The sequence below is a fragment of the Mycteria americana genome, chromosome 11 (genome assembly GCF_035582795.1).
Source record: "Mycteria americana isolate JAX WOST 10 ecotype Jacksonville Zoo and Gardens chromosome 11, USCA_MyAme_1.0, whole genome shotgun sequence".
NCBI classification, from domain to species: domain Eukaryota; kingdom Metazoa; phylum Chordata; class Aves; order Ciconiiformes; family Ciconiidae; genus Mycteria; species Mycteria americana.
Window position 1 is genome coordinate 23,743,044 of NC_134375.1, and position 26,440 is coordinate 23,769,483.

General features: G+C 71.6%; 1 protein-coding gene across 4 annotated transcripts in view; it reads right to left on the minus strand.

The window, feature by feature from the left end:
* The window catches only part of COL7A1 (collagen type VII alpha 1 chain), a 29,475-nt gene extending 12,010 nt beyond the window's left edge, over positions 1-17,465 (minus strand). For all 4 annotated transcript variants that reach the window (XM_075514341.1, XM_075514340.1, XM_075514344.1 and 1 more), the window contains exons 1-63: positions 17,377-17,465; positions 16,196-16,286; positions 15,909-16,089; positions 15,672-15,831; positions 15,479-15,572; positions 15,237-15,395; positions 14,860-15,023; positions 14,632-14,761; positions 14,412-14,534; positions 13,622-13,771; positions 12,789-12,908; positions 12,511-12,657; positions 12,179-12,295; positions 11,949-12,098; positions 11,615-11,743; positions 11,381-11,527; positions 11,121-11,246; positions 10,906-11,049; positions 10,698-10,823; positions 10,458-10,604; positions 10,252-10,380; positions 10,025-10,171; positions 9,725-9,847; positions 9,494-9,640; positions 9,276-9,412; positions 9,069-9,195; positions 8,847-8,990; positions 8,606-8,766; positions 8,460-8,501; positions 8,270-8,296; positions 8,122-8,166; positions 7,834-7,926; positions 7,461-7,532; positions 6,182-6,217; positions 6,053-6,106; positions 5,745-5,813; positions 5,540-5,653; positions 5,220-5,246; positions 5,021-5,074; positions 4,801-4,863; positions 4,641-4,700; positions 4,454-4,489; positions 4,273-4,317; positions 4,010-4,045; positions 3,846-3,890; positions 3,691-3,726; positions 3,584-3,610; positions 3,456-3,488; positions 3,175-3,246; positions 3,014-3,073; positions 2,844-2,879; positions 2,556-2,636; positions 2,376-2,411; positions 2,260-2,304; positions 2,090-2,161; positions 1,896-1,940; positions 1,750-1,776; positions 1,629-1,670; positions 923-1,003; positions 726-761; positions 591-626; positions 425-505; positions 201-236 (exon numbers count right to left, since the gene is read on the minus strand). In XM_075514341.1, coding sequence (XP_075370456.1) covers positions 201-236; positions 425-505; positions 591-626; positions 726-761; positions 923-1,003; positions 1,629-1,670; positions 1,750-1,776; positions 1,896-1,940; positions 2,090-2,161; positions 2,260-2,304; positions 2,376-2,411; positions 2,556-2,636; positions 2,844-2,879; positions 3,014-3,073; positions 3,175-3,246; positions 3,456-3,488; positions 3,584-3,610; positions 3,691-3,726; positions 3,846-3,890; positions 4,010-4,045; positions 4,273-4,317; positions 4,454-4,489; positions 4,641-4,700; positions 4,801-4,863; positions 5,021-5,074; positions 5,220-5,246; positions 5,540-5,653; positions 5,745-5,813; positions 6,053-6,106; positions 6,182-6,217; positions 7,461-7,532; positions 7,834-7,926; positions 8,122-8,166; positions 8,270-8,296; positions 8,460-8,501; positions 8,606-8,766; positions 8,847-8,990; positions 9,069-9,195; positions 9,276-9,412; positions 9,494-9,640; positions 9,725-9,847; positions 10,025-10,171; positions 10,252-10,380; positions 10,458-10,604; positions 10,698-10,823; positions 10,906-11,049; positions 11,121-11,246; positions 11,381-11,527; positions 11,615-11,743; positions 11,949-12,098; positions 12,179-12,295; positions 12,511-12,657; positions 12,789-12,908; positions 13,622-13,771; positions 14,412-14,534; positions 14,632-14,761; positions 14,860-15,023; positions 15,237-15,395; positions 15,479-15,572; positions 15,672-15,831; positions 15,909-16,089; positions 16,196-16,277 — 5,511 coding nt within the window. In that variant the 5' untranslated portion in view covers positions 16,278-16,286; positions 17,377-17,465. The remainder of the gene's footprint in view (positions 1-200; positions 237-424; positions 506-590; positions 627-725; positions 762-922; positions 1,004-1,628; positions 1,671-1,749; positions 1,777-1,895; positions 1,941-2,089; positions 2,162-2,259; positions 2,305-2,375; positions 2,412-2,555; positions 2,637-2,843; positions 2,880-3,013; positions 3,074-3,174; positions 3,247-3,455; positions 3,489-3,583; positions 3,611-3,690; positions 3,727-3,845; positions 3,891-4,009; positions 4,046-4,272; positions 4,318-4,453; positions 4,490-4,640; positions 4,701-4,800; positions 4,864-5,020; positions 5,075-5,219; positions 5,247-5,539; positions 5,654-5,744; positions 5,814-6,052; positions 6,107-6,181; positions 6,218-7,460; positions 7,533-7,833; positions 7,927-8,121; positions 8,167-8,269; positions 8,297-8,459; positions 8,502-8,605; positions 8,767-8,846; positions 8,991-9,068; positions 9,196-9,275; positions 9,413-9,493; positions 9,641-9,724; positions 9,848-10,024; positions 10,172-10,251; positions 10,381-10,457; positions 10,605-10,697; positions 10,824-10,905; positions 11,050-11,120; positions 11,247-11,380; positions 11,528-11,614; positions 11,744-11,948; positions 12,099-12,178; positions 12,296-12,510; positions 12,658-12,788; positions 12,909-13,621; positions 13,772-14,411; positions 14,535-14,631; positions 14,762-14,859; positions 15,024-15,236; positions 15,396-15,478; positions 15,573-15,671; positions 15,832-15,908; positions 16,090-16,195; positions 16,287-17,376) is intronic.
* Between the last annotated feature and the right edge of the window lie 8,975 nt (positions 17,466-26,440).

The following is a 26,440-nucleotide window of genomic DNA, read 5'->3' on the forward strand; positions in this document are numbered from 1 at the left end:
GCACGGAGCGGCAGGGCACCCGCCTGCCCCAGCCGGCTCTGGGAGGAGGGAGCGTGGCCGGGACGGCGGCACCAGGGATGAGGGACGGTCCCGCTGCGCTGCCCCGCACCAAGGGGCACAGGACAGGACGTCGGTCCCTTGCAAGCGCCGTGGCCCCAGTGGGAGCACAGCCCAAACCCGCCCGCCCCGGAGGTACTTACGTCCCGGCCGGGGTCCCCCTGCTTCCCCGGGTCCCCCTGCAGACAAGGAGGAGGTGAGGGCAGGGACACCCCTGCCCTGCCCCAGGGTCCCCGTGAGCATCCCCAGCCCGGAGCAGAGCGTATCCGGGGGGGCGGCTCCTCCTGCCCCATCGCCCCTCCGTCCCACGGCCCCCACCCACAGTGCCCGGGGGGCGGCCGTGCCCCCCGCCCTGGACCACGCTCACCCGCAGCCCGGCGGGGCCCGGGGGCCCGGGTTTGCCTTCTAGCCCATTGCGGCCATCCAGCCCCGGTGGGCCACGGTCCCCCTGTAAGAGAGTAGGGCAGGAGGGCTGAAGCCGTGGGGCGGGACAGGGGTGCTGTGGGGCAGCCCCCAGCCTCCAGCCCCCTCACCTTCTCTCCTGGCAGGCCTCGGTCCCCGGGGTCACCCTGCGGGGTGGGAAGAGGAGCGAGCGTTGTCACCCCGAACGGGAGCCGAGCAGGGTGCAGACCCCCCGCTCAGCCCCCCGTGGGGAAGGGGACACTCACCCGCGCACCGGGGGGGCCGCGGGGGCCCTCCACGCCCTGCAAGAGAGAGACACGCTCAGCACTGGGGCATGGGGGGAAGGAGGGGGTCCTGGGTGCTCGCCCACCGCCCTCCCGCACACCAGGACCCCCGGCTCTCCCGCAGAACGTTGCCCATCTTGCTGTCCCGCTGGCTCCTGCACCAGAGGCCCGGCACCTACCCTCTCTCCGGGCAGGCCGGGGGAGCCGGCATCGCCCCGGGCGCCCTTTGCGCCGTCCTCGCCGGGGTCCCCGGGGTCCCCCTGCCAGGGAAGGGCACCACGGTTAGAGGGTACTGCCCCGCTGCCAGCGCAAACGCCTGCGCCGAGCACCTCTGCTTATGCTGCGTGGTTTAAGGGTGGGATAATAGCAAAGGTCTGAAAATATGGGCCCGGGCTGAAAAAAGAGCCAGCCGAGCCAGGGGGAAGGCACCGGCCACGGCCAGGGACCAAGGCCCCCTCCAGCACCCCACAGAGCACAGCCCACAGCCAAAACTGCCCCGAACCCGAGCCAGGTTGTAAAAGCAGGGCACCCGGAGCAGGGGGTACAGCTGTGGGCGGGGAAGCCACGAGCACGCCGGCTCCTTCGAGGATCTCAGCTCTACAGGGACCCTTTGCTCCATCGCCCTCCTCCCAGCACCACGCAGCAGCGTGAGCCCACGTGCCTCCGGATCGCACGCGTCCCCTGATGCCACGTGCCCCCCGCGTCCCACGTGCCCCCCGCATCCCACGTGCCCCCCGCATCCCCCGCGCGCATCAGCCCCACATGGCGGGGGCTGTTTTGGGCAGGGAGGGCTCGGTGTACCGGGACCCCAGCACACAGCCAGAGCCCGGTGGGGGACAGCACAGGGCACCCCGCCACCAGCATCCCAGGGGACCCACTCCTTACCTTCTCGCCCTTCTCCCCGACTCCTCCGAGCCCCACGTCGACCTGTGGGGCAAGAGAGGGGCCGTCAGAGCGCATGGGGGGCCAGCCCGTGGGCAGGGAGAGGGGTGGGGGCAGAGCTTACCGTTCGTCCTGGGGGTCCCGGAAGCCCCTGAAAGAAGGGCGAGGGAAGGGGGTCAAGGGGAGCTGGCACGACCCCGGGGAGGGCAGGGCTGGCTCCGGGGCGGGGGCCAGGCGGGTGGCCCTGAACCCCCCCCCAGTGTCACTCACCGGCTCCCCACGGTCACCCTTGCTCCCTGGTGCTCCAGGGCTGCCCTGCGGGAGAGAGGGACAGGGTGAGGGGAGGAGGGGACGGGGACCCGTGGGGCGGTGGGTCCCACGGGGTGGAGGGTACCCATGGGGTAGGGGTGGGTGCAGGGCAATGGGGTTCGTGGCGTGGTGGGTGCACGCAAAGGGGTACTCACGTTCCTGCCTTCGGGACCCGGGTCCCCCGAGTCGCCCTTCTCCCCGGGGGGGCCGCGGTAGCCAGGGAGGCCCTGGGTGGGGGCAGAGGGAGGGTGTGCGTTAGCGGGAGCCACCCCGAGGCCGCTGGGCATCTCGCCCACCCTGGGGTGCCCGCCAGCCCCACACTTACCCGGGGGCCCCTGTCTCCGGGTTTGCCAGGCGGACCCGCTTCACCCTGCAGGGAGAGAGGGGGTGAGTGGGGGGCAGTGGGGAGGGGGGCAGTGGTCCCAGGGGGGCCTCGCTTACCGGGGTGCCTTCGTCACCCTTCTCTCCGCGCTCTCCCTGCGGCACAGGTCAGCGGGCACCAGCCAGGGGAAGGAAAGAACAAGTCACCGGTGGCCCCCTGCTCCCCGCCGGCCCCCCACCTCCTCGGGGCCCCCGTGCCCCGCGGCCCCCGGGCCGGCCGCCCCCCTCGCCCCACGCTACCTCCTTGCCACGCAGCCCGGTCTGCCCTGGGGCTCCTGCTCGGCCGGGCTCGCCCTTCTCCCCCGGCTCCCCCGGCTCCCCCTGGGCAGGAGGGGAAGGGGGAACGGGTCAGGGCAGCGCAGGGGGAGCGCGGGGGCTGCCGGGGGGGGAAGGGGCTCGGCACGGCACCCTCCACTCCCCGGAGCAGCACCGCAGCATGGCGTGCTGGACAGCCCCTCCAGAGCCCAATGGACAGACGGACAGCTGGACAGACGGATGGAGGGGCGATGCCTCCTGCAGTCACGTTACCTTTGGGCCGCTCCTGCCCGTGAGGCCAATGATACCCTGATCGTTGGGGAGGGAGAGCGCGTGTCACCGGGGACCGGGGTGGCCCCGTGCCGGGGCAGGGACCGCGGCCATGAGCCGGTGCTCGGGGGCAGAGCCCGGCTGGCCCCAGCCCCGGGCACACCCAGACTCACCCGATCGCCCTGCTCGCCTTTGGGGCCGGCCGGCCCCGGGATGCTCAGGCCAGGGACGCCCTAGACACGAAGCGATGCAGCTTGGAGCAACGGCACGGGCACCGTGAGCCCGGGGGGGCTGTGCCGTGCCCCTGTGCCCCCCATCCCCGGGCAGTACTCACACGGGCGCCTTTGTCTCCCGCATCGCCCTTGGGGCCAGGAGGTCCTTCTGGTCCTGGGAAGCCTCTTTCACCCTGGAGCAGAGGAAACGGCACCATCAGCTGCCCCCAAACCACCCCGCTTCCCCCCTCCGCTGCAGCTGGGGACAGCCAGGTCTGGGGGACCGGCACGGGCGTCCCCTCAGGCTGATGCCCAGCTGTGCTGTCCCCTCTCCCCAGCCCACGGCCGTGCCCCAAAGGGTGCCAGCGTGGGGCCGGGGGGGGCACGGCCAGGGCAGGGTTACCTTCTCTCCGCTAACACCGGCCACGCTGGGAGCCTGGGGGAGAAGCAGAGGGGACCGTGCTGGGTGCTGCCCAGGGCTGCCTGTCCCGGGGTCGGGGCAGGGGGAACCCACCAGGCAGCATCACTTACCGGCTTGCCGGGCGGTCCCGGATCGCCCTGTGGAGAGACGGGTGTCATTGCCGGCCCCTTCCCCGGCAGCCCCCTGCCACCCCGCCGGGACCCCGCTTTGCCCTCACCTTCTCGCCCCGGGGGCCGGCCGGTCCCGGAGCTCCCTGTGACGAGAGAAGGGACCTCAGGGGCTGGCGGTGCCCGGGGACACGCACCGGGGCATGGCAGCCCCCCGCTCCCGGGGGGCCGGGGCCGCAGCCCCACGGCCGCTGCCCCGACTCACCTCTCTGCCCGATGGCCCTGGGCGCCCCGGGGCTCCTGCCTCGCCCTGGAGGAGGGAAGGAAGAGGAAGGTGTCAGGGGCATCCTCCCACCCCGTGCCAGGGCGGCTGCTCCAGGGCAGGGCAGGCATCACCCCGGCGCGGCCGCAGCCCCCCAGCCCACCTACCTTCTCGCCCTCGGGGCCCGGCACACCGCGGTCCCCCTGCAGAGCGAAGCAGAGGGGGGTTTCAGGGAGCCTTCCTCCCACCACGCCGCACTGCGCCCACCCCACGCGCTGCCCCAGAGCCCTTCGTGGCCCAGCCCCGAATCCCCTTTGAGACCACCGGGCTCTGACAGCAACCCCCGGGCACAGCCACCACGGGGCCGCAGGGACGCCAAGGACCCGCTGACGCTGCCAAATGGCACGGTCCCGCTCCAGCGCCGTCTCACCTTCTCGCCCATCTCTCCCAGCTCACCCGGCGCCCCGCGGTCTCCCTAGCACAGGAGGAAGATGGAGTCAGGGGCAGCAGGACCCACGGGGGACGGCACGGGTCCCAGCACAGCACCCAGACCCCTTTTCTCCCCGCCAAAGGCAAGGTGAGAGCATCCCTTCGGTCCTCACGCCGCTCACCTTCCTGCCCTGCTCCCCCGGCGGTCCCCGAGGGCCCTGCAAAGGAGGATGGAGATGTCAATGTCACCGCTGGCGTGGCAGCAAGCGCCCAGGCTGGCTGGAGCGGGAGCCCTCCGGGGTGCCCTCAGGGCTTGGCTCGCCGGCGAGGCTGGCTCCTGCCCGCCTTACCTTCTCTTGGGAAACTCACCCGCTCTCCTGGGTCCCCGGGGCGGCCGGGTGGCCCTGGGAAACCTTCTTTGCCATCGCCCTGGGGATTAGGAAAGGCGACAGCCGTGCCCGTGAGATGGGGATGCCCACGAGATGGGGATGGGCATCCCCGCTGGAGAGCATCCCCACCGCCCTCTTACCTTCTCTCCCTTCAGGCCAGGGGGCCCGGCAGGTCCCCGGGGTCCGGGGTCCCCAGGCAGACCCTGCAAGAGAGCACGGCTCAGACCCCGGGGACACAGCAGCAGCCCTGGGGACACGGCTCAGCCCCGGCCGGGGACACACGGCTCGGCCCCGGGGACACACGGCTGCCGCAGCCCCAGTCCCCTCTCCCGTCCCCGCTGGCCCAGGGGCCGCACTCACCGGGGGGCCGGGCTCCCCTCGAGGCGCTGCCCCATCCACAAGTCCGGGGGGGCCCTGCGGAGACAGGGGTCAGCTCCTGTGTGACGGCCCTGGAGGGCTCAGCCCTTCCCAGCACCCTGGGGGGCTGCAGTGCCCTCGGGCACCCACGGGACCTCCGTCCAGGCGGGCAGAGGAGCCAGGGAAACGCGGAGCCACTCACCCTCTCCCCTCGGTCACCCTTTTCCCCCTGCAAAGGCAAAAAAAAAAAAGCAGGTAAGGGCAGGTCTGGGCTCTCCCCACGCCCCCTCGAACGGAGAGGGGGAACGTGCCGGACAGAGCCCATCATCAGTGGTATCCGGGCACATGCACGCTGCCCAGCGCCAGCAACAGCTCATGCACGCGTATGTGTGCGTGGGCACAGCCCATGAGTGGGGCCAGGAGCATGGCACAGGGGAGCAGCTTCAAGCTGCTGGCTGTCCCTCCGTCCGTCTGTCCACACGTCCCCCCAGCTGTCCCCGCCTGGCACCGGGTGGCGCGTACCTTCACAGACTCTCCCGGAGGTCCCGGTGGCCCCGTGGGTCCAAGCGGACCAGGGGGTCCTGGATCACCAAAAGGTCCCCGTGGGCCGGGGCTCCCGGGGGGGCCAGGGCTGCCCTGGAGGACAGAGACGCTCTGTTAGCGGGGGCTGTGGCACGGGCCGGGGGTGCTGGCGGAGACCCCCCAGCATCGCCACCCCCATACCTACCGGCATGCCCGGCTCCCCTTTCCGGCCTGGCAGCCCCTGTCCTCCGTCCACGATCACCCTGGGCTCTCCCTGAATGAGGCGGGGGAGGAAAAAAAAAAAATTCAGCGTCCCCATGTGCCCTGCTGTGTCCCCGGTGCAGGACGGGGGCCACGTGCCGCCCCGAGGCCAGGGGACTGGCAGGGGGATGAGGAGACCCTGGGGTCACCCGGACACTGGGTGCCAGGAGGTGCCAGGGGTGGGATGTGCCCACCAGGGTCCCCGCTGCCCCCCCGGGACCCCCGTGGGGCAGCCCCGTGCCCATCACCTACCGGCTCGCCTTTCTCCCCCTTTGGGCCAGAAAGCCCCATCGGTCCCCGCGGCCCCTGGGAACGAAAGGCAAGAGTGAGGGGGGGTGTGGGGAGGGCAGCGGGGCTGGGGAGGGAAGGGGCCATACTCACGGGATCCCCTCGGGGGCCGGGGACGCCCTGGGTGCCCTGGAAAACAAGAGCTCAGGAGGTGAATGTGTGTCCCTGCCAGCCGGGGGAGTGGGGACGGGACGGGACGGGACAGGGGCTCCAACCAAGGCAGGGATGGGATGGGATGGGATGGGATGGGATGGGATGGGATGGGATGGGATGGGATGGGACGGGACAGGGGCTCCAACCAAGGCAGGGATGGGATGGGACAGGACAGGATGGGATGGGACGGGACGGGACGGGACGGGATGGGATGGGATGGGATGGGATGGGAGCTCCAACCAAGGCAGGGATGGGATGGGACGGGATGGGACGGGACAGGGGCTCCAACCAAGGCAGGGATGGGATGGGATGGGATGGGATGGGACGGGATGGGATGGGACGGGATGGGACGGGAGCTCCAACCAAGGCAGGGATGGGATGGGATGGGATGGGATGGGACGGGATGGGACAGGGGCTCCAGCCAAGGCAGGGATGGGATGGGATGGGATGGGATGGGGATGGGACGGGGATGGGACGGGGATGGGACGGGGATGGGACGGGGATGGGACGGGGATGGGACGGGGATGGGACGGGGATGGGACGGGGCTCCAGCCAAGGCAGGGATGGGATGGGATGGGATGGGATGGGATGGGATGGGATGGGACAGGGGCTCCAGCCAAGGCAGGGATGGGATGGGATGGGACGGGGATGGGACGGGACAGGGGCTCCAGCCAAGGCAGGGATGGGATGGGATGGGACGGGATGGGACGGGATGGGACGGGAGCTCCAACCAAGGCAGGGATGGGATGGGATGGGATGGGATGGGATGGGATGGGATGGGATGGATGGGACGGGACAGGGGCTCCAACCAAGGCAGGGATGGGATGGGATGGGACGGGACGGGATGGGACAGGGGCTCCAGCCAAGGCAGGGATGGGATGGGATGGGACGGGATGGGACAGGATGGGACGGGATGGGACGGGATGGGAGCTCCAACCAAGGCAGGGATGGGATGGGATGGGATGGGATGGGATGGGATGGGATGGGATGGGATGGGATGGGACGGGGGCTCCAGCCAAGGCAGGGAGGAACAGTCCCTGCCCAGCACACTTGGCCTGGGACACACACACCGGGGACAGCAGCGACCCTGCCAGCTACGCAGCCCCCTGGGCACAGGGAAAGGGTGGGCAGAGGCCGGCTCAGGGAGCAGGCAGGGCAGGCAGGGCGATGGGAAGAGCCCACCATGCAGCAGCAAACCTGGGGGGACACCCCCACTCACCGGCTGGCCGGGGGATCCGGGGTTCCCGGGGCGGCCGGGGCTTCCCGGTGTCCCATCAGCTCCGGGGAATCCCTGCGGGAGAGAGGAGCGTCACGCCAGCACTCGGCACATCCCAGCGCTGCCGGGCCCCCCCAGTGCCCCGGGCAGTGCCGGTCCCGGCACTGGGAGCCCAGGACAGCCCCATGGCGGAGCCAGGTCTCGGGGTGCCTTTCCCCTGCGTGCCGAGTTGGGGTGCGAGGGAGCAGCGTGGGCGAGGAGGAGGAGGAGGAGGAGGAGGAGGGAGGGACGAGGGGCAGAGAGAGACCCCTGCGGGGCTGGGTCCCTGTGCCTGGGGACCCGGGGGTGCCTGGGCGAGGGGACTGGTGGTACTCACCCTGTCCCCCTTCTTGCCCGGCCGCTCAACGCTCTCTCCCGGCAGACCCCGCGGCCCCGCAGGTCCCGGAGGGCCGGGCAGCCCATGGCGGCCCTGGAGGGACAGCGGAGAGGATGGGCTGGGTGGCGGGCGGTGGCCAAGGGACATTCCCTTCTCTGTCCCTGTGGTCAGGGCTGGACAGGTCCCTGCCCTGGCACCCACCCACCGGCAGGACAAGGGGACCTGGTGACCACGTCACTGCCCCCCACCGGGGAGCTGCCCCCCATCTGCCCCCCAGCAAGACATTACCGGTTCGCCAGGGGGGCCCGGCTGCCCCACACGTCCTTGCGGTCCCTGTGGAGACAAAGCCGGCGCTGACCATCCTCTGCGGGCTGGCACCAGTGGGGTTTGGGGGGGCGCAGCCCCCCCAGAGGTGGGGGGACACCAAAACACTCACCGCCTCGCCGTGATCCCCCTTCTCGCCCTGCAAAGGGACAGAGGGAACGGGTTAGGGGCTGTGCCCCCATGCTCGGCTCCCCGCTGTGCTGCTGCCATCAGCAAGCTTGGGGGTCCCTGAGCCCCGGTGGCACAGCACGGCACGGCACGGCACGGCACGGCACGGCACGGCACGGCACGGGGATGCTCACCTTGGGGCACTGCACGGTGCACGGCTTCGGCTCCGGCTCTGGCTGGCAAGATAAGGGAAGCCCGTGTGAACCCGGGGGTAGGAGAGGCCCCCGGCCCCCGCGGGGCTGCTCCCACTCCACACGCCCTGGGTACCCTGGCCCCTTACCTTGGTGGAGATGATGGTGCAGAGGTCGTCGGTGAGCTCCCCCTCCAGCTCTGCCAGGGTGCCGCCACCACGGTAGATGTACCGGGGGTCCTCGCCGGTGACCATGCGCCGGAGCTGCTCCCGGTCCGCCCCCTCCAAGCCCACCGCCAGCAGCCGGACCCCTGAGCCAAGACCACCCTCAGCGCCCCGCAGGACGCGGCCCCCTGCCCACACGCCCCGCTGGGACCCCAACCGTCCTCACCCCCAGCCTTGACGTCCCTGGCCGCGGCGATGGCGTCGTCCCCGGAGGGGCCGTCGGCCAGGACCACCAGCACCGCTGGCACACCGGGCCGGCGCCCTGCGCCGGGGCTCAGCAGGTAGGTCCTGGCGAAGGTGATAGCTGCCCCTGGGGCGGGAGAAGGAGGAGGGGGGCAGTCAGCGGGGTACCGCTGGCCGCCGCCCCGGCTCCCGGCGCGACCCTCACCGATGGCGTTGCCGCTAGGTTCCTCATAGCGCATGGTGCGGATCTGCTCCAACACGGCGGGCAGGTCGCTGGAGCGGTTGAGGAGCAGCCAGGGCAGGCTGCGGTAGCTGTACGTGGCCAGAGCCACCTGCAAGGGCACCGGGGACCGGTGGGCACCGCTGCCCTCCCGGGCCCCCCCGGCCCCCCACCGCCACGGCAGCCGCGTACCTGGGTGCCCTCGGGGCCCAGGCGCCCCAGGGCGGTCACGGTGTTGGAGAGGAGGGTGCGGACGGCATCGGCACCGGAGGAGCTGTCACGGGTGCCGTGCACCAGGAAGACTACGTCACCTCGAGCGTCCCTGCAGACTGCAGGTACAGGGAAGGGGTGAAGCCGCTGGCGGAGAGGGGACAAGCCCGGCCCGGCCCCCCGGCACAGCCCTGCCGTACCCGTGCGCTCGCTGACGGAGGTCTCGGCGCCCGGCGTGCTCCCCAGGAGCGGGCGGAGGGTGAAGGTGTAGCGCTGGCCCAGGCGCAGCCCGGAGACCTGCTGGGAGCTGGCAGCGCCGGGCAGCGTCCGCCCCGGCTGCCCCCCGGCTGCCGCCCCGGGGACAGGGTCAGGGGGGCCGGCGAGCCCCCGCGGGGACGCTGCCCCTGCCCCGGGGCCGCCCGCCGCCTCACCTGCGGGGGGGGTCCAGGAGAGGACGTAGCCGGTGGCGCCGGGGACGGGGGTCCAGGTGAGCGTCACCGAGTCTCTCTGCACCTCCGTCACCCGCAGGCTGGTGACGTGGGCCGGGGCAGCTGCTGAGGAGGAGGAAAGGGTGTCCCGGCCCCATGGGGCGGCCCCCACCGCGCTCCCGGCCCCCCACCCATCACCCCCGCCCAGCCCGCGGCTGGGAAAGCCCCATCCCTGGGCGCCCCTCTGGGCTCCGGCACCGCGCCGGGGGTCCGATGCCCCCTTAGCCCCACGCAGCCCCTTACCAGTGATGGCGGTGACGGCGGCTGGCTCGCTCTCTCGGCCGCCGGCCAGGCTGGTGATGCTGATGTGGTAGCGCCGGCCTGGCTCCAGCCCCCCCAGGTCGTAGGAGCCGGCGGTGGCTGGGAGCTGCTGGCTGTGCTGGGGCCCCCCTGCCCAGGGGGAGAGAGGGGTGAGGGCGTGGGGTGCGGGGGCTGGCGGGGAGGCAGGGGTGCCGGCCGGCCACGCTCACCCTCGGCCAGGCGCCAGACCAGGCGGTACCCGGCGCTGCCGGGCGCCGGCACCCAGGCCAGGCGCAGGCGATGCTCCGAAGCCTCCGTCACCTGGAAGCTGCTGACGGGGGGCAGGGGGGCTGCCTCCGCTGTGGGGCAGAGGGGCAGGCGTTAGGGGAGGGGTGCCCGGCACCGCCGTGGTGCTGCCCCCCGCCCCGGCACTCACGGGTGGTGACGATGATGGAAACGGGGTTGCCCTCCCTGTTGCCGATGAGCGCCGTCACCTTCACGGTGTAGGAGACGCCGCCCTCCAGGTCGGGGATGTCGAAGGAGCTGGTGTGGCCGGGGACCCGCCGGCTGCTCTCCGAGCCCCCTGCCAAGGATCGTTGGGGTCAGCCCCCCGCCCCACCACCCTCACAGCCCATCCCCGTCCCCGTCCCACAGCACCGTCCCCGTCCCACAGTACCGTCCCTGCGGCTCCACACCACGCGGTAGGCGGTGGCTCCCGGCACGCCGACCCAGGTGACGCGGGCAACGTTGCTCCTGGATGCCTGCACCTCCAGCCGGGACACCATCCCCACCTGCTCGGGGGCTGTGACACCAAGAAAGCCACTGTCACCCGGGCCCGGGGCAAGCGGCACCGGCTGGCACCGACAGGTAGAGGGACACCTCACCTATCCGCCCCGTGGCGGTGACAGGGCTGCCCTCATGGCCGTCCACGATGGCTGAGACACCGACGGTGTAGACAACGCCGGCACGCAGCCCCTCGATGGTGAAGGCGGTGGGGTCGGCGGGGAGGAAGCGGGATTGCTCCAGACCTGGGAGAGACGGTTGGGCTGGGAAGGGCTCCGGCACCACCGCCGCGGCACCCTGCCGTCCCCACGCTCACCGTCGCTGCCTCGCCAGGTCAGCAGGTAGCCCCCGGCGCCTGGCAGCCCTCGCCAGGTGACGCGCAGCTGGCTGGGACCGGCCTCTGTCACCCGCAGCTCCGAGATGCTGCCCACCGCCGGGTACTCTGCACGGCCCCACAGCACCGTGGCGTCACCTCGGGGTGCCCCGCGGCCGCCCCGGTGCCCCGAAGGCTTGGAGGGGGATAGAGGACCGACACAGCACCGGGGCTCCTGATGCCAAACCCCGGTGTGGACTTACTGAGGCGGACGGTGAGCGTGGCGGCACTGCCCTCCCGGCCGCCCGCCAGCGCCGAGACGCGCACCAGGTAGGCGATGCCCTCCCGGAGGTCACCCAGCTCCAGTCCCGTCTGGCTGCCCGGGACGCGCCTCGTCCTCTCCGTGCCGTCTGCCGGGAGCAAGGTGGCCGCGGAACCTCAGCGCCGGCCAGCCGGGGTCCCCCGGGTGCCACCCGCGCCCCCGCCCGCAGGCTCACCCTGGTTGTTGCGCACTACCACTTTGTACTCTGTGGCACCGGGGACGCCGGTCCAGCCCAGCCGCACCCGCCTGCCCGCCTCTTCGATGAGCCGCAGCTCCGACACGGCACCCACGGGCGCCTCCACGCCTGCGAAGGGACGCGGTGAGGCACGGCCGGAGCCGCGCAGCCCGGACGGCGCGGCCCCCGTCCTCGCCCCGGGCCGTGACCAGAGAGCCGGGGGTCTCGCGGTCAAGGGGGTCCCCGGGCCGAGCAATGCCACGCGGGGCGTCCCTCCGTCCCAATGGCTTGGGAGGGTGGGGGACAACCCAGGAGACCCGTGGCGGCCGCTGACCTGTCTGGAAGGTGGTGACGGGGGTGGCCACCTCCCCGCCGTCGTAGAGCGTGTAGAGGGTGATGCGGTACACGGTGCCTGGCTGCAGCCCCGTCAGCTGGTAGGTGTTGGCACTGCTGGGGAGCGACACCGTCCTGGGGGGCTCCAGTCCTGTGGGGAGGGGAGGGTCACTGCTGGCTGCCGGCACAGGGAGTCTGGGGGGGGGGGGGGACCAGGTGCCACGAGCCCACCTGTGGCTCTCTTCCACTCCAGGCGGTAGCCACGGGCATCGCGGGCGCCAGTCCAGAGCACCTGGATGGACGTGGGGCTCAGGATGTTGGTCCGCAGCGTCTGCTCCGCACCCGCCTCTGCAAGAGGGACCCCGTGGGCCAGGCTGCCCCGTGCCGCTGTGCCGCTGGCCGCCCGCCCCGGCCTGTCCCCGGCCCCCGCACGTGGCAGGGCAGGGAGCATCACCGTGGCGTGGGGCCAGGGGGGACGGTCCCCACCCCATCCCGTGGCAATGCCACCGGGGGTAGAGCCAGAGGCCAGCGGCAGGATGGCATCACCCGTACCCGCCACCTACCCGTCCTCTGCCGCACGGTGGCCGTGGGCCCCTCCAGCTGCCCGAAGAGCGGGGCCACCGTCACCACGTAGTCAGCGTCGGGCCGCAGCCCCCCCAGCGCGTGCGACGTCCGCCCGGCGTCCACGTCCACCCTGTGCCTGTCCTGCCCTGCGAGAGCCAGCGCAGCAGTCCCTCGGGGGGTGCCACCGCCCCGGCAGCGGGTGCCACCGCCCCCCCTCCCGTCCCTCCTCCCTGGGGCCACCAGCAGAAGGGGAGCAAGCTCTGCGACGGGCACCTACCTGTGAGAGTCACCCAGGAGATCCGGTAGCCGGTGGCACCGCTGACGGGCTGCCAGGCCAGCAGCATGCTCTGCGCCGAGACGTTGTGGACGGCCAAGTGCTGCACGCCCACCGGGCGCCCTGCGGGCGAGAGGTGCCCGTCGCATCCCCCACGTGAGAGCAGGGCAGGGGACAGCGGGAACTACCGTCACCTGCAAACCCGCCTGCCCTGCGGGGCAGAAACCCCCTTTGCCCCTGCTCGCGGATGCTGAACCACGCTGAGGGCACCGAGTGCAGCCCGTGCCCGGGCAGCTCCTTGAAAGCACCCCAGCTCCAGCAAACCGGAGCTCCAACGCCTTCCTCTTAATGCCTTAAATACTTTCTGCGGGTTAAGGCTGCCCGCGGCAGCTGAAGGAATTGGTTTGCCAAACTTTGAGGCTTGTAAAGGTGTTGCCCTGGGGCCTCACCCCCGCTCCCGCCCGGCGATGCTTTCCACCGCCCGCACGGAAACCGTGCTTTCCTCCCAAAGAGCGCGGTGCTTGAATTTATAAAAAAAACCTGCATTTTTTCGGTCGACATTTTTACGTCACGTGGGGAAAGCTCCAGCGGAAACTCCCCCATAAGGCTACGAAGGAGCTGGGAGAGCGCACAGTGCCGCACCCCCTCCGGGAGCACCTTTTGGGGCCCAGAGCATCCCCTCGTAGTCGTGCTTGCCCGCACCCCCGTCCCGGCTCCCCCCGGCAGCAACGGGCCAGGCAGCCCCATCCCCACGGGGCATGGTGACCGGAGGGGCACCCTGTGCTGGGAGCCCATCCCTGTCCCCGGCTGAGCCGAGGGCCGGGCGCGGTGCCTACGTGTCCGGGCGGCGAGGGTGGCGGGGTCGGCGGGCTCCTGCGCGTAGCGGGGTCGGAGCGTCACCACGTACTCGGTGTCGGGGCGCAGGTTGCTCAGCGTGGCCGACTGCGCGCTGGCCCCCAGGCTCTTCTCCTCGCCCTGGGCCGCTCCTGGCGGGGGGGGGGGGCAGAGGGGTAAGGGTGGGCGCGGGGGCACGGCACGCGCCGGGCCCGGCAGGGAAGGGGTGTCCGCGGGCTGGCACCCTGCCCTGGGGATGCCAGGCGGTGCCAGGGGTGGGGAGCACGGGGAGAGGCTGGGACGGCGGCCAGGGCAGGGGCACCCCCCGGAGCGCCCGGGGCCAGGGAGGGGCTGCCAGGTGTGCGGCTCCAGCCCAGCGCCTGGCCGGGACAGGGTCTGCGCCCACCCCCCACGCGCAGCGATCGTGGGGGCACAGGCACGCCTGCGCTCCCAGCCCCGGGCCGGGGCACGCACCGGGCCCCCCGGCCATCGCGGGCACCCCAGCGCACACCCCGAGCCCTGCGCACCAAAGCCTCCGGGTGTAGGAACACGCACGCTGCCTCCACGCCTTTGCACGCACGCGTGCCCCGCAGCCCGTGCACGAGCGCCGGCCGCCGCGGCAAAGGCAGGCACGCGCGTACCCGCGGTGCTCTCAGCACGCGCCCCCCGCGTGCACCCCCCGTACGTGCACCCTGCCGTACGACCCCCTGCCGTGTCCTGCCCGGCCCGCGGGGCCGCGCAAAGGCAGGGCACGCAGGCAGCACCGTCCCGTCGCAGGGACCGTCCCCTCACCTTGCACGGCGTAGCTGAGGCCGTAGCCCTGGGGGGGCTTGGGGCCGGGCTGCCAGGCCAGCCGCAGGAAGGTCGGTCCAGTCTCCACCACGCGGAAATCCAGCACGGAGCCGGCACGGCTCTCTGGGGGCACGCAGAAACAGGGTCGAGCCCCCAGCCCTGCGTGCCACGGGCACCCGGCGCCTGCCCGCGTCCCCGCCCCGCGGGCACGGACACTCACGGGTGCGTGCTCGGCCGGACACCGACTCGCCGATGCTGTTGGCGTACTGGGCGGTGACGGTGACCAGGTACTCCGTCCCCAGGCGCAGCCCCCGCAGCACCGTGCTCGTCTCCTGCGGCCCCAGGCTCACCTGCGCAGGGACAGCGTCACCCCCTCGCCGTCCCCAGGCCACGCGTGGGGCTGCCAGGGACCCCCGGGGTCTCCGAGCAGGCAGGTGGGAGCACTCACCTCCTGCCTCTCCGCCACCACCGGCTGCCCCAGCCCCGTCAGCGGCACGTGTTGCACCCGGTAGCCGGTGACGGGGCCGCTGGCCGCCGTCCAGCGGATCTGCAGCTGGTCGAGGCCCCGCTCCAGGATCTCCAGGTTGGAGGGGCCGGCATGGCTCGGCCCGTCTGCGGGGGAGCACAGGGGCCGTCGGCTCCAGGGTGTGTGGGGCAGCAGGGAGGCTTTGCCGGGGTGGCGCAGCCACACGCCCGGCGGGACAGGATGGCCAGGAGGGCGTTTTGGGGAGGATGGGTGCTAAGGGTGCACCCAGGATGAGCGCATCCTGGCACCCAGCACCGCCGGCACCCGCGCCCCGCAGGGAGGAGGATGGGGGCCCATACCCAGCAGGCGCACGGTGCCTCCAACGCTCGTGCACACCCTGCGCGTCATCAGCGGCACCAGCGTCCCCAGCAGCTTGAAGTCACCAACGTAGAAGAAGAAGGCATCGGTGGGCATCGAGGCCACGCGGATCAGCTCCTTGCGGTCGGCGTTCTTGATCCCTGGCAGGGATGGAGATGATGGGTGAGGAGGGACCCTGAACCCGGCAGGAGACCCCCTCGCCCTGTGCCGAAGCCTCGCTCACCCACGGCAAAGACCTTGACGCCCTGACTCTTCAGCTTTGCTGCCGGCCCCTCGGCATCATCCTGGGACTTGCCGTCCGTGATGAGGATGCAGATCTGCAGGGCCGGGCGAGAGCTGTGAGACCCAACCCCGGGGCCCACAGACCCACCTCACCCCCCCCGCCGGTGTCCCCAGGGCCACCGGCCTGCACATACCTGGGGGACCCCGGGCCGCAGCTGCGTGGGGCCGAAGAAGTTGTCAGCAACGTAGCGGAAGCCAGCACCGGTCCGCGTGTTGCCACCCTTGTAGATCAGCTGCTGGATGGCCCTCCGGACGCTTGTGCCGTCGGTGTGCTGGGAGAAGGAGAACTCCACCCTGGGGGGTGCAGGGGGACGCGTCACCTCCCGGCCCGGCCGCTCCGCCGCCCCGCGTGCCCCCTCCCCGGTGCTCACCGCGGCTCGTCGCTGTACTGCGCCACGGCAAAGCGTACCGCCTTCTCACCCACCGCCTGCACGAAGGGCCCCACCAGGTCGTCCATGAAGGCGCGGATGGCGCGGAAGTTGTTCCTGCCGATGCTGGACGAGCCGTCCACCAGGAAGGCGATGTCGGCCTCCAGCACGTCCTCGCACACCACTGCGGGGCGGTGACAGCGCTCGGGGCACGGACCGGTACCACGGCACGGTGGTGCCGGGCCCCGCTCGCCCCCCCCCACCGCATGCACCCGGTGCTCGGCGCCCACCTTGGCTCCTCTTTTGCGCTGTGGCAGGCGGGGGGCCCAGGAGCGCGGGGAGCACGGCGAGGAGCAGGAGCCGGCCGCTCATCGTGGGAGCCTGCGGGAGAGGGTGCTGCCACCACCGCCCCACACCAGCCCCACGCCTCTGGGGACAGCGGTGACAGAGCGGCAGGGCCCGGGAGGTCCCAGCACCGTACCTGGCAGCCTCGGGAGGGCAAGGTGCCAGCGCCGCCCCGGGCACCACCGCCGGCACCCCGTGGCACAGGGGAGGGTCCCCGCTTTGGGCCGGGGCAGGGAGGCAGCGGGGCCGTGCCCGGCCGCGTTACCACGTCCCCCACGCCGGAGGGGCGGCCGGGAGCACCCAGCGCCCACACAGCGTGCCAGGTCTGCCGCCTCACCGGAAAGTGCCGGGTGGGCAGCGGCTGGCCGGCGGCTGGCCGGGCGGGAGCGGTACCGGTGGCCGCCCCACGGCACGGCACGGGCTGGCGGTGGTGCCAGGCGCGGGAGGACACGGTCACGCGTGTGCCCCACGCCAGCCGGCGTCTGGCCCCGCTCCAGCCCTCCCCGTTCAGCCTGGCCGGGCCTGGCCCGCGGCCCCTGCCCGGGGGAGCCGTGCCCCGGCCGGCGGGAGGCCGCCAGCCCCGGCTGCGGGGTGTGCACGGGCGCTGCCTCCACAAGCCCTGCCCGCTGCCTGCCCGCTGCCTGCCCGCTGCCTGCCCGCTGCCCGCCCGCCTGCTCCGCGCCTCGGCACCGGCAGCAGCTCACCCTGGCTGCTCCTGCCCACCCTGGCTGCTCCTGCCCACCGGTCCCCTGCCTGCAGGGGCTCCCCGCCTGCTCCCTCACCCCTCCCCAGGACGGCTGGCAAAAACGGGGTGCTCTAAAGCAGCGGGGAGCCAGGGTGGGCAAGCCCTGCCCGCGAGCCCCCGCACCCCGCCGCTTCCCACGCACACGGCTGCGGGGGACGGGGGGGGGGGAGGCACCCGGCCTGACACCACTGTGACGGCCACGCCGGGTCTCAGCCCAAGCCCAGCCCGGCCCGGTTGAACCCAGGAGGTGCGAGCCCGGCGGCCGCCCCGGCGCGGGAGAGCGCCCACGCGTGCCCCGCGTGGGAGGCTCGGTCCTGCCCCGCAGCGGCCCCCGCCTGCAGCGGGACCCCCGCGACAGCCCCCCCGGCCGCAGGCACTCACCCACCGCCCCCGCGGGGCTGCACCGCGCCGAGCCGAGCCGAGCCGAGCCGAGCCGAGCCGAGCCGAGCCGAGCCGGGCGCAGGCGGTGCCGGCGCGGAGCGGCCCCCGGCGCTCCCGCCCCTTTATTGAGGGCGGCCCGGAGCGCGGTGCCGGGGGGGGAGCGGGAGCGCCGCGGCCCCCGCCCCGCCCGGCCCCCCCCAAAAAGGGCTTTTCCCACCCGCTCCCCGGGGAGGGAAGCGGCTCTTCGGGCTGTTCCCCCCCCGCAAAGGGCCACCCCGGGCTCCCCCGCCGGTTGCAGCCCGGGCAGGGGCCGGAGGGCTCCGGGGTGGGGATGAAGCAGGAGGGGGTTGGACCCCCGGGAAGGGTTCCTGCTGGGCTGGCCACGGAGACCCCGGTGCGGGGCTGAGAGGGCCCCGGGGAGGCTCAAGGCAGTTTTCCCTCCAGCATCTCCTCCGTCCTCCATGTCCCAGGAAGGTGGCGGGCGGCTCTGGGACCTGCCAGCCAGGAGCCGGCCGCACACCTCCATCCACCCCGGGGGAATGTGTCCCCAGGGACCCCAGGGCACTGCCAGGCCCTGGGCAGCGCTGGACGGAGCTGCCACGGGGACCCGAGCCCCTGGCCCCCGCCGGGTCAGAGCCTGGCTCTGAGCACCAGCCCCGGGAAGGACGATGGCGGAGGAGAGGGGCTGCTCCCCACGGCAGCGCAGCTCCCACGAGGCTGCAGGACGGCCGGGCCCTGGCCGGGCCCTTTCCTGCACCCACAGCTCACGGTACCCGTCACGTGGGACCCTAGCACCCATGGCTCAAGTACGGGCACTGCCCTGGAGCCAGCTGTGGGGCAGCCCCCCGCCCTGCTCCGGACACCATCTCCCAGCAGCCATCAGAGCAGACTGGTGGCCGAGACCTACGCCGGCGCTGGAGCAACAGGCTGGAAAGCCACTGGCGGCGCGACTGCAGTTGGCGGGAGGAGGCGAAAGGGAGAGGATGCCCAGCGAGGTGGGCAGGGACCCCGCGCTGCCCTGGCCTCAGTCCCTGCCCACCCGGTGACCGGCGGGACCGTCCCCTGGGGCTCCTCCCCGGCCCAGGGAGCACCCCCGACCCTCAGGGTGCCCCTCGCCCCCAGGGCACCCCGTGGGACCGCGCTGCTCCTTGGGCCGCGTCACGCTGCACCTCGTCCTCCTCGCTGGTGCCTGTGCTCACCTGGGGCTGAACCTGGCTCACGGCCCCAGCACGCGCCCCATGCCACCTCCCCTCTGTCCCCTTGGTCACCCCGCATCCCCCTGTTCCCAGCACCCCACGTACCTGTGCCCTCCCGGCCACCGGCCCAGGGGCTCCCCTCTGGCTCCCGGCAGGGCAACGAGCAGGTCTGGGGGCATCTTCCTGTGGGCAGCGAGGGGAGCGACAGTGGGGGTTCTTGGGGCCCAGGGCCACCTCACAGCTGGGGGCCCGGGGCAGGGCCACCTGCCACCAAGCAAAGATGCTCCAGGGCGGGCTGCAGGCAACTTTCCCAGGCACACACTGTTCCCAAGCAGGGGAGGAGCGGCGATGCCCCCGCTCTTCTTAAAGGCGCAGCAAGCAGTGCATCCCCTCCTCTTCATTAGCCTTCCTCTCGTTGGGCCCCAGCCCCGGCCCCCAAACCTGGCCGGCCGGCTCCGAAGTTCACCGTGGCCACGGGTTTCCCCTTGCTTGCGCCAGCTCTGTGGGTCCGGCTGTGGGTCCAGCATCCCCAGGTCAGGACTGTCCCCAAACCCTCCTCCCGCCAGAGCTCGCTTAATGAAGGCAGGGCGGCCTGTCCCAATTAGACAAGGGGCTTCGTTAAACAAGGAGCGGAGGGGTCTGCCAAGGGCTCTGTGGCTGGCCCCGGGCCCGGAGCTGGCGGAGCAGCCCCACGGCGCGGTGCCGGCAGCGGGGCACGGGCGGCCGGGGTCACCCGGGCTAACAGGGGCAGCGCTGGAGCGAGCGTTGCCCAGCGGGCACCGCAGGCAGAGGCACCGGGGCGGCGATGCTTTGCAGCCGTGCTGGGGGCTCTGCCTGCCGCCTCGGCCCCCGGGAACGTGGCAGGCACTGGTGCGGGGCGGTCCCCAAACTCCGCTCCCCCGCGGGCAGCCCGGGAGCATCTTGGCCGACTTGCCAGCGGCATTGCACTGGCACTGGAGGGGGGCATGCAGGGGTGCTGGGTCCCCAAAACCAGAGTGCCTCCCCCTCCGCGGCATTTCCCAGCTCTCCCTCACATACCAGGGCCGGGGAAGGAATCCACGGCCCCGGGCGCGGGACGGTGCTGCCTCGGCGGAGGGAGAGCACCAGGTGCGAGTGACTCACGCAGCCGCCCCGCGCCGCTGCACGCCAGTCCCTCCGGGAACATCCCGAAAAGCTGTCGGCCCTTTCCCAAGCCTGGCAGGCTGGCAGCCAGGCCGCCAGTCCTTATTCCCACAGCCCAGGCTCGGAGTTCGTCATCTCCCGGCTGGCTTGGCTCCAAAGCACATTGACTCCTCTCCGCCGACACTGATCAAAGCTTGCAGGGCTGACCCTAACCCCAGCCCCTTGCCCCTGCCTGCCCTGTGCATGCCACCCGGGTCCCCAAATGCCACTCGCCAGCTGGCCACACACCCCCCGTGGCACAGCCTCTGCTGCCCTGTGAGTCTCAGATCAGGAGAAGCCCCAAAACATCTCCCCGGGTCCCACCGGCCCTGGCCCTGCAGGGCATTGCCCCGGGCTGCAGGCACGGGGGGAGCACCGGCTCCGAGCCCCACAGGGGGTCACACCACCCCCAGGGACGGGAGCCCCCCGGTTCGAGAGTGGGCACACGGGAAGCACCGGGGCTGAGCCTCTCCCTGCCCTGCGCTTGCCAGGTGGGTGGCCGCACCGCTGCCGTAGTGGGAAACAAGAGGAAAATGTGTTTTCTTCAGCCCCAGTGAGGTTTCAGCTCTGCGTCGGGCGGCAGGAAAGATGCGTCCCGCGGCACGGTGAGATGCAGCAGGGTGAGAAGCGAGCTGGGCTGCAGAGCCAGCTGCGGCCGCGGTGCCGTGGGTCCCGCACCCCATCCTCTGCCCACCCTCTCCACATCCCGCAGCCGCTGCCTTCGGCGCTGATCCGGCACGGGCTGGCATTCAGCACAACCTTTACAGGATTTTCGTTTCCTGGCCCGACTGCGGTCCAGCAGCGCTCCCTGCTCCAGCACAGCGTGGGCATCCCCAGCCAGCGGGGATGCACGGGGCAGCTCTGGGGCTGCCGGAAGGGAGCTGCCCTCTCCCCAAGCCCTCTTAAATTTGGGGGCTTTCAGGCAGAGGGGAGCAGTGGGGGCTGGTGCCGAGGCGAGGGGAGGAGGAGCTGGCTGGAGCCGGAGGGGGAACCTCGCCTGCCGCGGGGGCTGGTTGGGACACGCTCCAGGAGTGTCTCCCAGCACCAGCCACCGCCAGCTCCCTGCTGCGGCACCCAGCCGCCCACCCCTGGCATCCCAGGAAAGGGGCCCGTGGACCCCAGCCGCCGTCACCAGCCAGCTCGGGGACAGCGCCGGACGGCCAGCATCACGCTCACCGTGCAGCCTCGGGGACCCCCGTGCCATCCCACGGGGCTCCCCAGCAAGCCCAGGGGCCACGAAATGGGCCAGGGCGGGGAAGAAGTGGTGACCCCTTATCTCCTGCTGACCTGCCCCAGGGGTTTGGGGTGGGAGACGGCCGTGCCAGCCCTCCCGGCTGCGCTTCACGAGGGGAGCGGGCAGCAGATCCCCAGCTCCTCTGTGCCCGAGGGGACGTCTCGCAGCACCCCCCATCCTGCTGCTGCCCAAAGCCTCATCCCTGTGGGAAAAGGAAGCAAAGCATCGCATCAGGGTGAAGCCGTGACCGGCGAGCTGCCCTCTCTGCCCCGCGGCTCTGGGGATGCCCAAAGCGAGGGGGATGCTCCCGGCGGCGGGGAGCGCGGTGGGTGCGGGGGAAGCGGCAGGGAGGGTCTGGTGGGTGAAGGACGATGAAGGCAAATGGTCCCGCTGCAGCCAGGCTTGGGTTGGGCTGAGCCCGCTGTGCCCCCACGCCCCGGCTCCCCGTGGGGCGGGCGTGCGCCCCAGCTCCCTCCACAGCTGCTGCGGAGGGATGGGAAGTTTTTCTTGCCCGTAAACTGTTGTGGCCGGAGGCTGCCGCCGGCGCGGCCACACACCGGCGTCTCGCGAAGCTGCGCTGGACCGCGGCCAGGCCCTGCCGTCCTCGTAGCCGGGGCTCGGGGAGGGAATGGTGACACAGAGGGGATGTGACCCCCCCACCTTGGCTGAGTCAGGCAGGAGAAGGCAGCCCTGGTCAGCCTGAGCAGGGAGGCCAGGCTGGCTCTCAGGGACAGCGAGGGAGGGGAAAGCCAGGCAGCGCCAGGGCTCTGCCGAGGGCCGGCGGCGCTTTGCAACAGCACGGAGCCAGCGTGCCAGAAAGGGAGGGTGACGGTGGGGACAATGGCAGCGGGATGAGGAGCCGGCAGCACCGCGTGGGGCTCGAGAATCCCTAGTTAACAAGCCGCCTTCATCGGCTGCATCCTGCGGCTGGGCTTTGGGTGACGCTGGGGACACCCGGAGAGGCCGCATAGTGGCTGGGGCTGGGTGTCGGGGACCCAGGGGGAGGCGGGGGGAAGCAGGGTGCAGGCAGGGGCTGAGGTGCCCCCGGAGATGATGGGCTGCACGTGACCACCCACACAGCCTGGCTCATCCTGCAGGAATCCGGCTTCTCCGCTGACCGAGGCACGAGCTGCTCCCCTTCGCTCCTGGCCCCGCGGTCCCCACCTGCAGCGGGGACCAGGCTCCGTAAAAGAAGCCCGGCTCGGCCCCCAGGACGGGGATGCAGGAGAGCGTGGAGACACAGGGACCGGGTGCAGCAAAGCTCCCGCAGCACCTCCGCGTGGGGCCAGCGCTGTCGGGGGGTGCCCGCGCCCTGGAGATGCCCCAGCCAGCCCAGCACACGCCGCTACCCAAGGGAAGCTCCTGCCTGGTGGTAGGGGCAGAGGAGTTGCCTGCCTTGGGGGCACGGCCGATTAAGGCGCTGCCAGCCCGGCCCTGGCCGCGGGGTGTGCGGGCAGCAGCAGGCAGCACCCAGGGCACAGCCGGGCTCGGGATGCACGAAGGGGGAACCCAGGGACCCGTCGTGGCGCGAGAGCGGGGGCTGGCAGAGCAGAGGGAGCGGTTTCCCCTCGGACGCCTGCAGGAAGGAGGAGATGAAGGGAAGCCGAGGGAGAACTGCCAGCCCGCAGGGCGCGTGCTCAGGGCATGTGCAGGCTGGGTCCACGGCGCGCAGAGCGTGACTCGACACGCCAAGCGGCTGAGCCAGCCCGTGCCTGCCTGCACCGGGTGCCTGCACCCGCCGGTGCCGCCCAGCCTGCCCGCCCAACCCCGGGCAGCCGCGGGGGCCCCTGGGGAGCAGCACTGCCGGCAGCGCAGCGCCTCGGGCCCAGCGGCGGGATGCAGCGGTGAGAGGTGGCATTCCTGCCGCCGTCCCCTGGGCCAGCGGGTCGGGGCAAGGCCAGGTCACTGGTGCTTCCCCGCGGCGCCCGGGGAGGCGAGGAGGCCGTCTTACCTGCGCGCACCGAGGTGCCACGTCTCCGGCTGCCTCGAGCCCTCACCGGCATCCCTCCGGGAAGGCGTTGCAGGCAGATGGGTGCCGGGGGGGGGCCGTCACCGGGGCAGGGGCTGCTCCTGGCCTCGCACGGTGCCTGCCGCTCCGCACCAAACCCAGGTCCCGGGGGCAGGGCGGGAGGGGCACCGCGGCTCCAGGGGACCGGAGGGGCACACAGGGGCCCAGCACCGCTCCCGGGGACCTCACGGGAATTCTCACCAGCGCCGCGGGCAGGATGGTACCACGGCTTTCTGCTTCAGATCAGACTGACCCGGGGAGCGGCTGAGCAGGGGCGTCTGCAGGAGCCCAGGACACAGAGCCCGAGCCTGCGGAGCCGGGGCGCTTGCCCGCAGCACAGCGGCCCCTTGCCACACGCGGGGGCAAGCTGCCTGCCAGCTCCCCAGCCCCGCAGCACCTCCGCGCCCCGTCAGAGGGGGACGAGCACCGCGAAGCCGTGGCTGCCCCATCCCTCCTTCCCCAGCCCCAGAGCTGGGAGCAGCCAGTGCAGGGGGAGACGGGCAAGGCACCACCTCCTCCCCTGTGCACGGGAGCCGCTCTGCTGCCCGACGCTGAGCTTTTCCCCTCCCAGGGCTGGGAAATGCCAGCTGCCCAGCTCCCAGCGTGGCACCCAGGGCCACGAGGCCAGCTGCGGGCTAACCCGGCCATAGGAGTCCCCACGGGCCCCGGAGACCCGTGAGGGGACACGGCAGGAACGGGCAGCAGCGTGGCAGGGGGTGCCGGGGGGAGCAGCGCGGTGGCAAGGGCACACGGCAACCGCTCGCCAGGCAGGGAGGAGGAACGGCAGGCAGGCGGCACGCCGGCCTGGGAAGCTGGAGCCGTTCCCGGGATGCTGCCAGCTGTGCTGCAAGAAGCTGCTCCTCGTGGGGGGTTCATAGGGTTTGATGGGGCCGGGAGCATTTGTTCCTCCTTCTAACGGCAACAGCAGATGCCTCCCCGGCTGCAGCGGCTCAGGGCAGCTGTATTCCCAGGGGAGGAGCGTTGCCAAGAGGAATAGCTGTGAGTCCGAGGAGCCAGCCCTCAGGGGCCCCTATCCCGGCCCCGAAGGACGGGAGCGGGGCCACGCTGGACCACTCTCCTAGGACGCTGCTGCTGCAGCGGGGCTCGCTGCGGAGGGTCATCGCCTTCCCAAGAGATGGAAATAATGAGTCACTAACAGCTTGCGCACAAGCCCTGCTGCTGCCGAGCCGCGGGCAAAGGCACGGCCGGCCCTGGCAGAGCGGCACGCCAAGTGACCGGCGAGAGGGACCCGCGCCGGAGCCGCACAAGAGGGAGTTTGCCCACCCCAGCTCCGCCGCAGCCCTGCGCCAGGGAAAGGCTGCCCCTCGCTCGCTCCCCTTTCAGCCGATCCTGCTCTCGCTTCCCCGCTTTTACATCTGGGATGCGGCTCTGGCGGCTGGGAGGACGGGGCGGTTGCTCAATCCTTCCTCTCTGCCTCTAGTTAAGTGTTTCACAATCTGCACCAACACCCCCTAAAAAACTACCTGCGGCTCCATATAAATTTCTGGCAGGGCTCACGAAAGAGCCCCCATCCCGCTCCTCGCGGGGCTTGGCTGCTCCTTGCGCAAGGGCTGCCCGGCGGAGCCGTGGGGAGCATCGCCCGCAGCTCGAGGGCCGGTGGGAGACGTGCGGGGCGGCACTGCAGCCCAGCAGGCAGCCGCTGGCACGTGCTGCGCCGGGGAGGGGACGGCACAGCTCGCAGCGAGGCGCGGCGGGGGCCCTGCCCGGGACGGGCAGGGGCGCAGAAGGGGGCACGTACCACGGGAGAGCCAGCGCCGTGCCGCAGCCTCCGCGGAAAGGGCTCTCGCAAGTCTTGGGTGCCGGTAAAGGCTCGGGGAGCGCACAAGCTCCTTTACCTGCAGGACACCCTCGTGCCTTCCCCTAGCAGGGTACGCCAGCTAAAGCGCTGGAGCGCCAGCGGCTGTAGGATACCGCCCCGAGCGTTTCACGGGGCAGCCACAGTCCGTGGGAAGGATGATGAAGGTTTGGCCATCAGTCTGCTGGGGTGGTGAGGAAGGTGGGGGGGAGGGCAGCACCCAGGGGACCAAGGCTGCAAGAGGGGCCAGGAGCAGCCCTACCTGTGGGGCAGCAGCCAGGGTGCAGGGGGGGACCGTGCTCTGGCTCCGGAGGGATTTGAGCAGTTCACGAGACCAGACTTGTCCTCACGGCTCTCCCCTGCGAGGCTGTGCCATTGCTCCTTCAGCTCTTTGGCTGGGTGCCCGACTCCAGAAGAAAAGAATAAAAAGGACTAAGCACCCGCCCTGCCCCGTCGGGTGAATCGCTGTCTGGCACCATGGGAACTCCTCCCTCCCCAGACCCCCCCCAGGATGACTTCATATCTCCATCGAGCAGGAGGGCTGCGTCACCGGGGTGGCACGGGGCAGGTGGCCACGTACATCTGGCGCAAGGACTTCCGCGGCGGTGGGCACAGGGCAGGATGCCGCAGAGCTCCAGGGGAAGGCCGAGCAGCCCAGGGGAGGGTCCCGCAGAGGATGGGGGTACGGTCTGCACCCACGCAGCGTAGCCCCAGGGGAACGACGACGGGGGGCTCTCAGAGCTCCAGCTCCTTGCAGAAAACGTGTCTGCGGCACCTCTGCACCCTCCTCAGAATCACAGAATCGTAGAGGTTGGAAAAGACCTTTAAGATCACCGAGTCCAACCGTAAACCTGACACTGCCAAGCCCACCACTACACCATGTCCCTGAGCACCTCATCCAAACGTCCTTTAAATACCTCCAGGGATGGGGACTCAACCCCTTCCCTGAGCAGCCTGTTCCAGTGCTCCTTCCTCCTCGTTGCCATCGGGGAGGAAGGAGCGCAGGGTCCTGTCTCTGCCCCCCCACCTTGGGGAGTCACCAGCCTGGGACCGTGGAGACCTCATCCCTCTCCATCCTCCTCAGCAAAGCCAGGGCAAGGTCACCTGTGAGTCACCGCTGTGCGTGCGAGGCAGAAACAGGAGATACTTGCCTTCCCATGTCATAGCGGCTCCTGCCAAGCGCCGCACATCTGGAACAGCTGTAAACAAAGCAGGGGAAGCCAGAGAGGCACAGCAGGGAGCAGCCGGGGGCAGCGGGGACCTCCAGCCTTGCAGCAGCGGGGTGGGGGGGGGGAAAGGGTGGAAATAAATGCAGAACCACCACGTGGAGCCCAGATGCCCGGGGCTCAAGCACACTCACCCGCCGCCTCTTCTGGAAGCCCCTCGGCCCACCAGGGCATCCTCCAGGCCAGGTGAGAGCGGAGGCAGGAACTTGCCACGGACGTACCGCCTGCCGCGGGGCTCTGCCTGCCGCTCCGCTTCCCAGAGCCACTGCTCGGCAAGGCTCCGCGAGAGGCCCCAGCCCCACTCGCCGTGTCCATGAGCAATTATCACTTCGCAGATTGCTACCTGGAAATCACATCCTCCAAGTCTCATCGGTAGCACCAAGTCTGTTTCTCGATTGCTACGAGCACTACTCAAGAGCGATG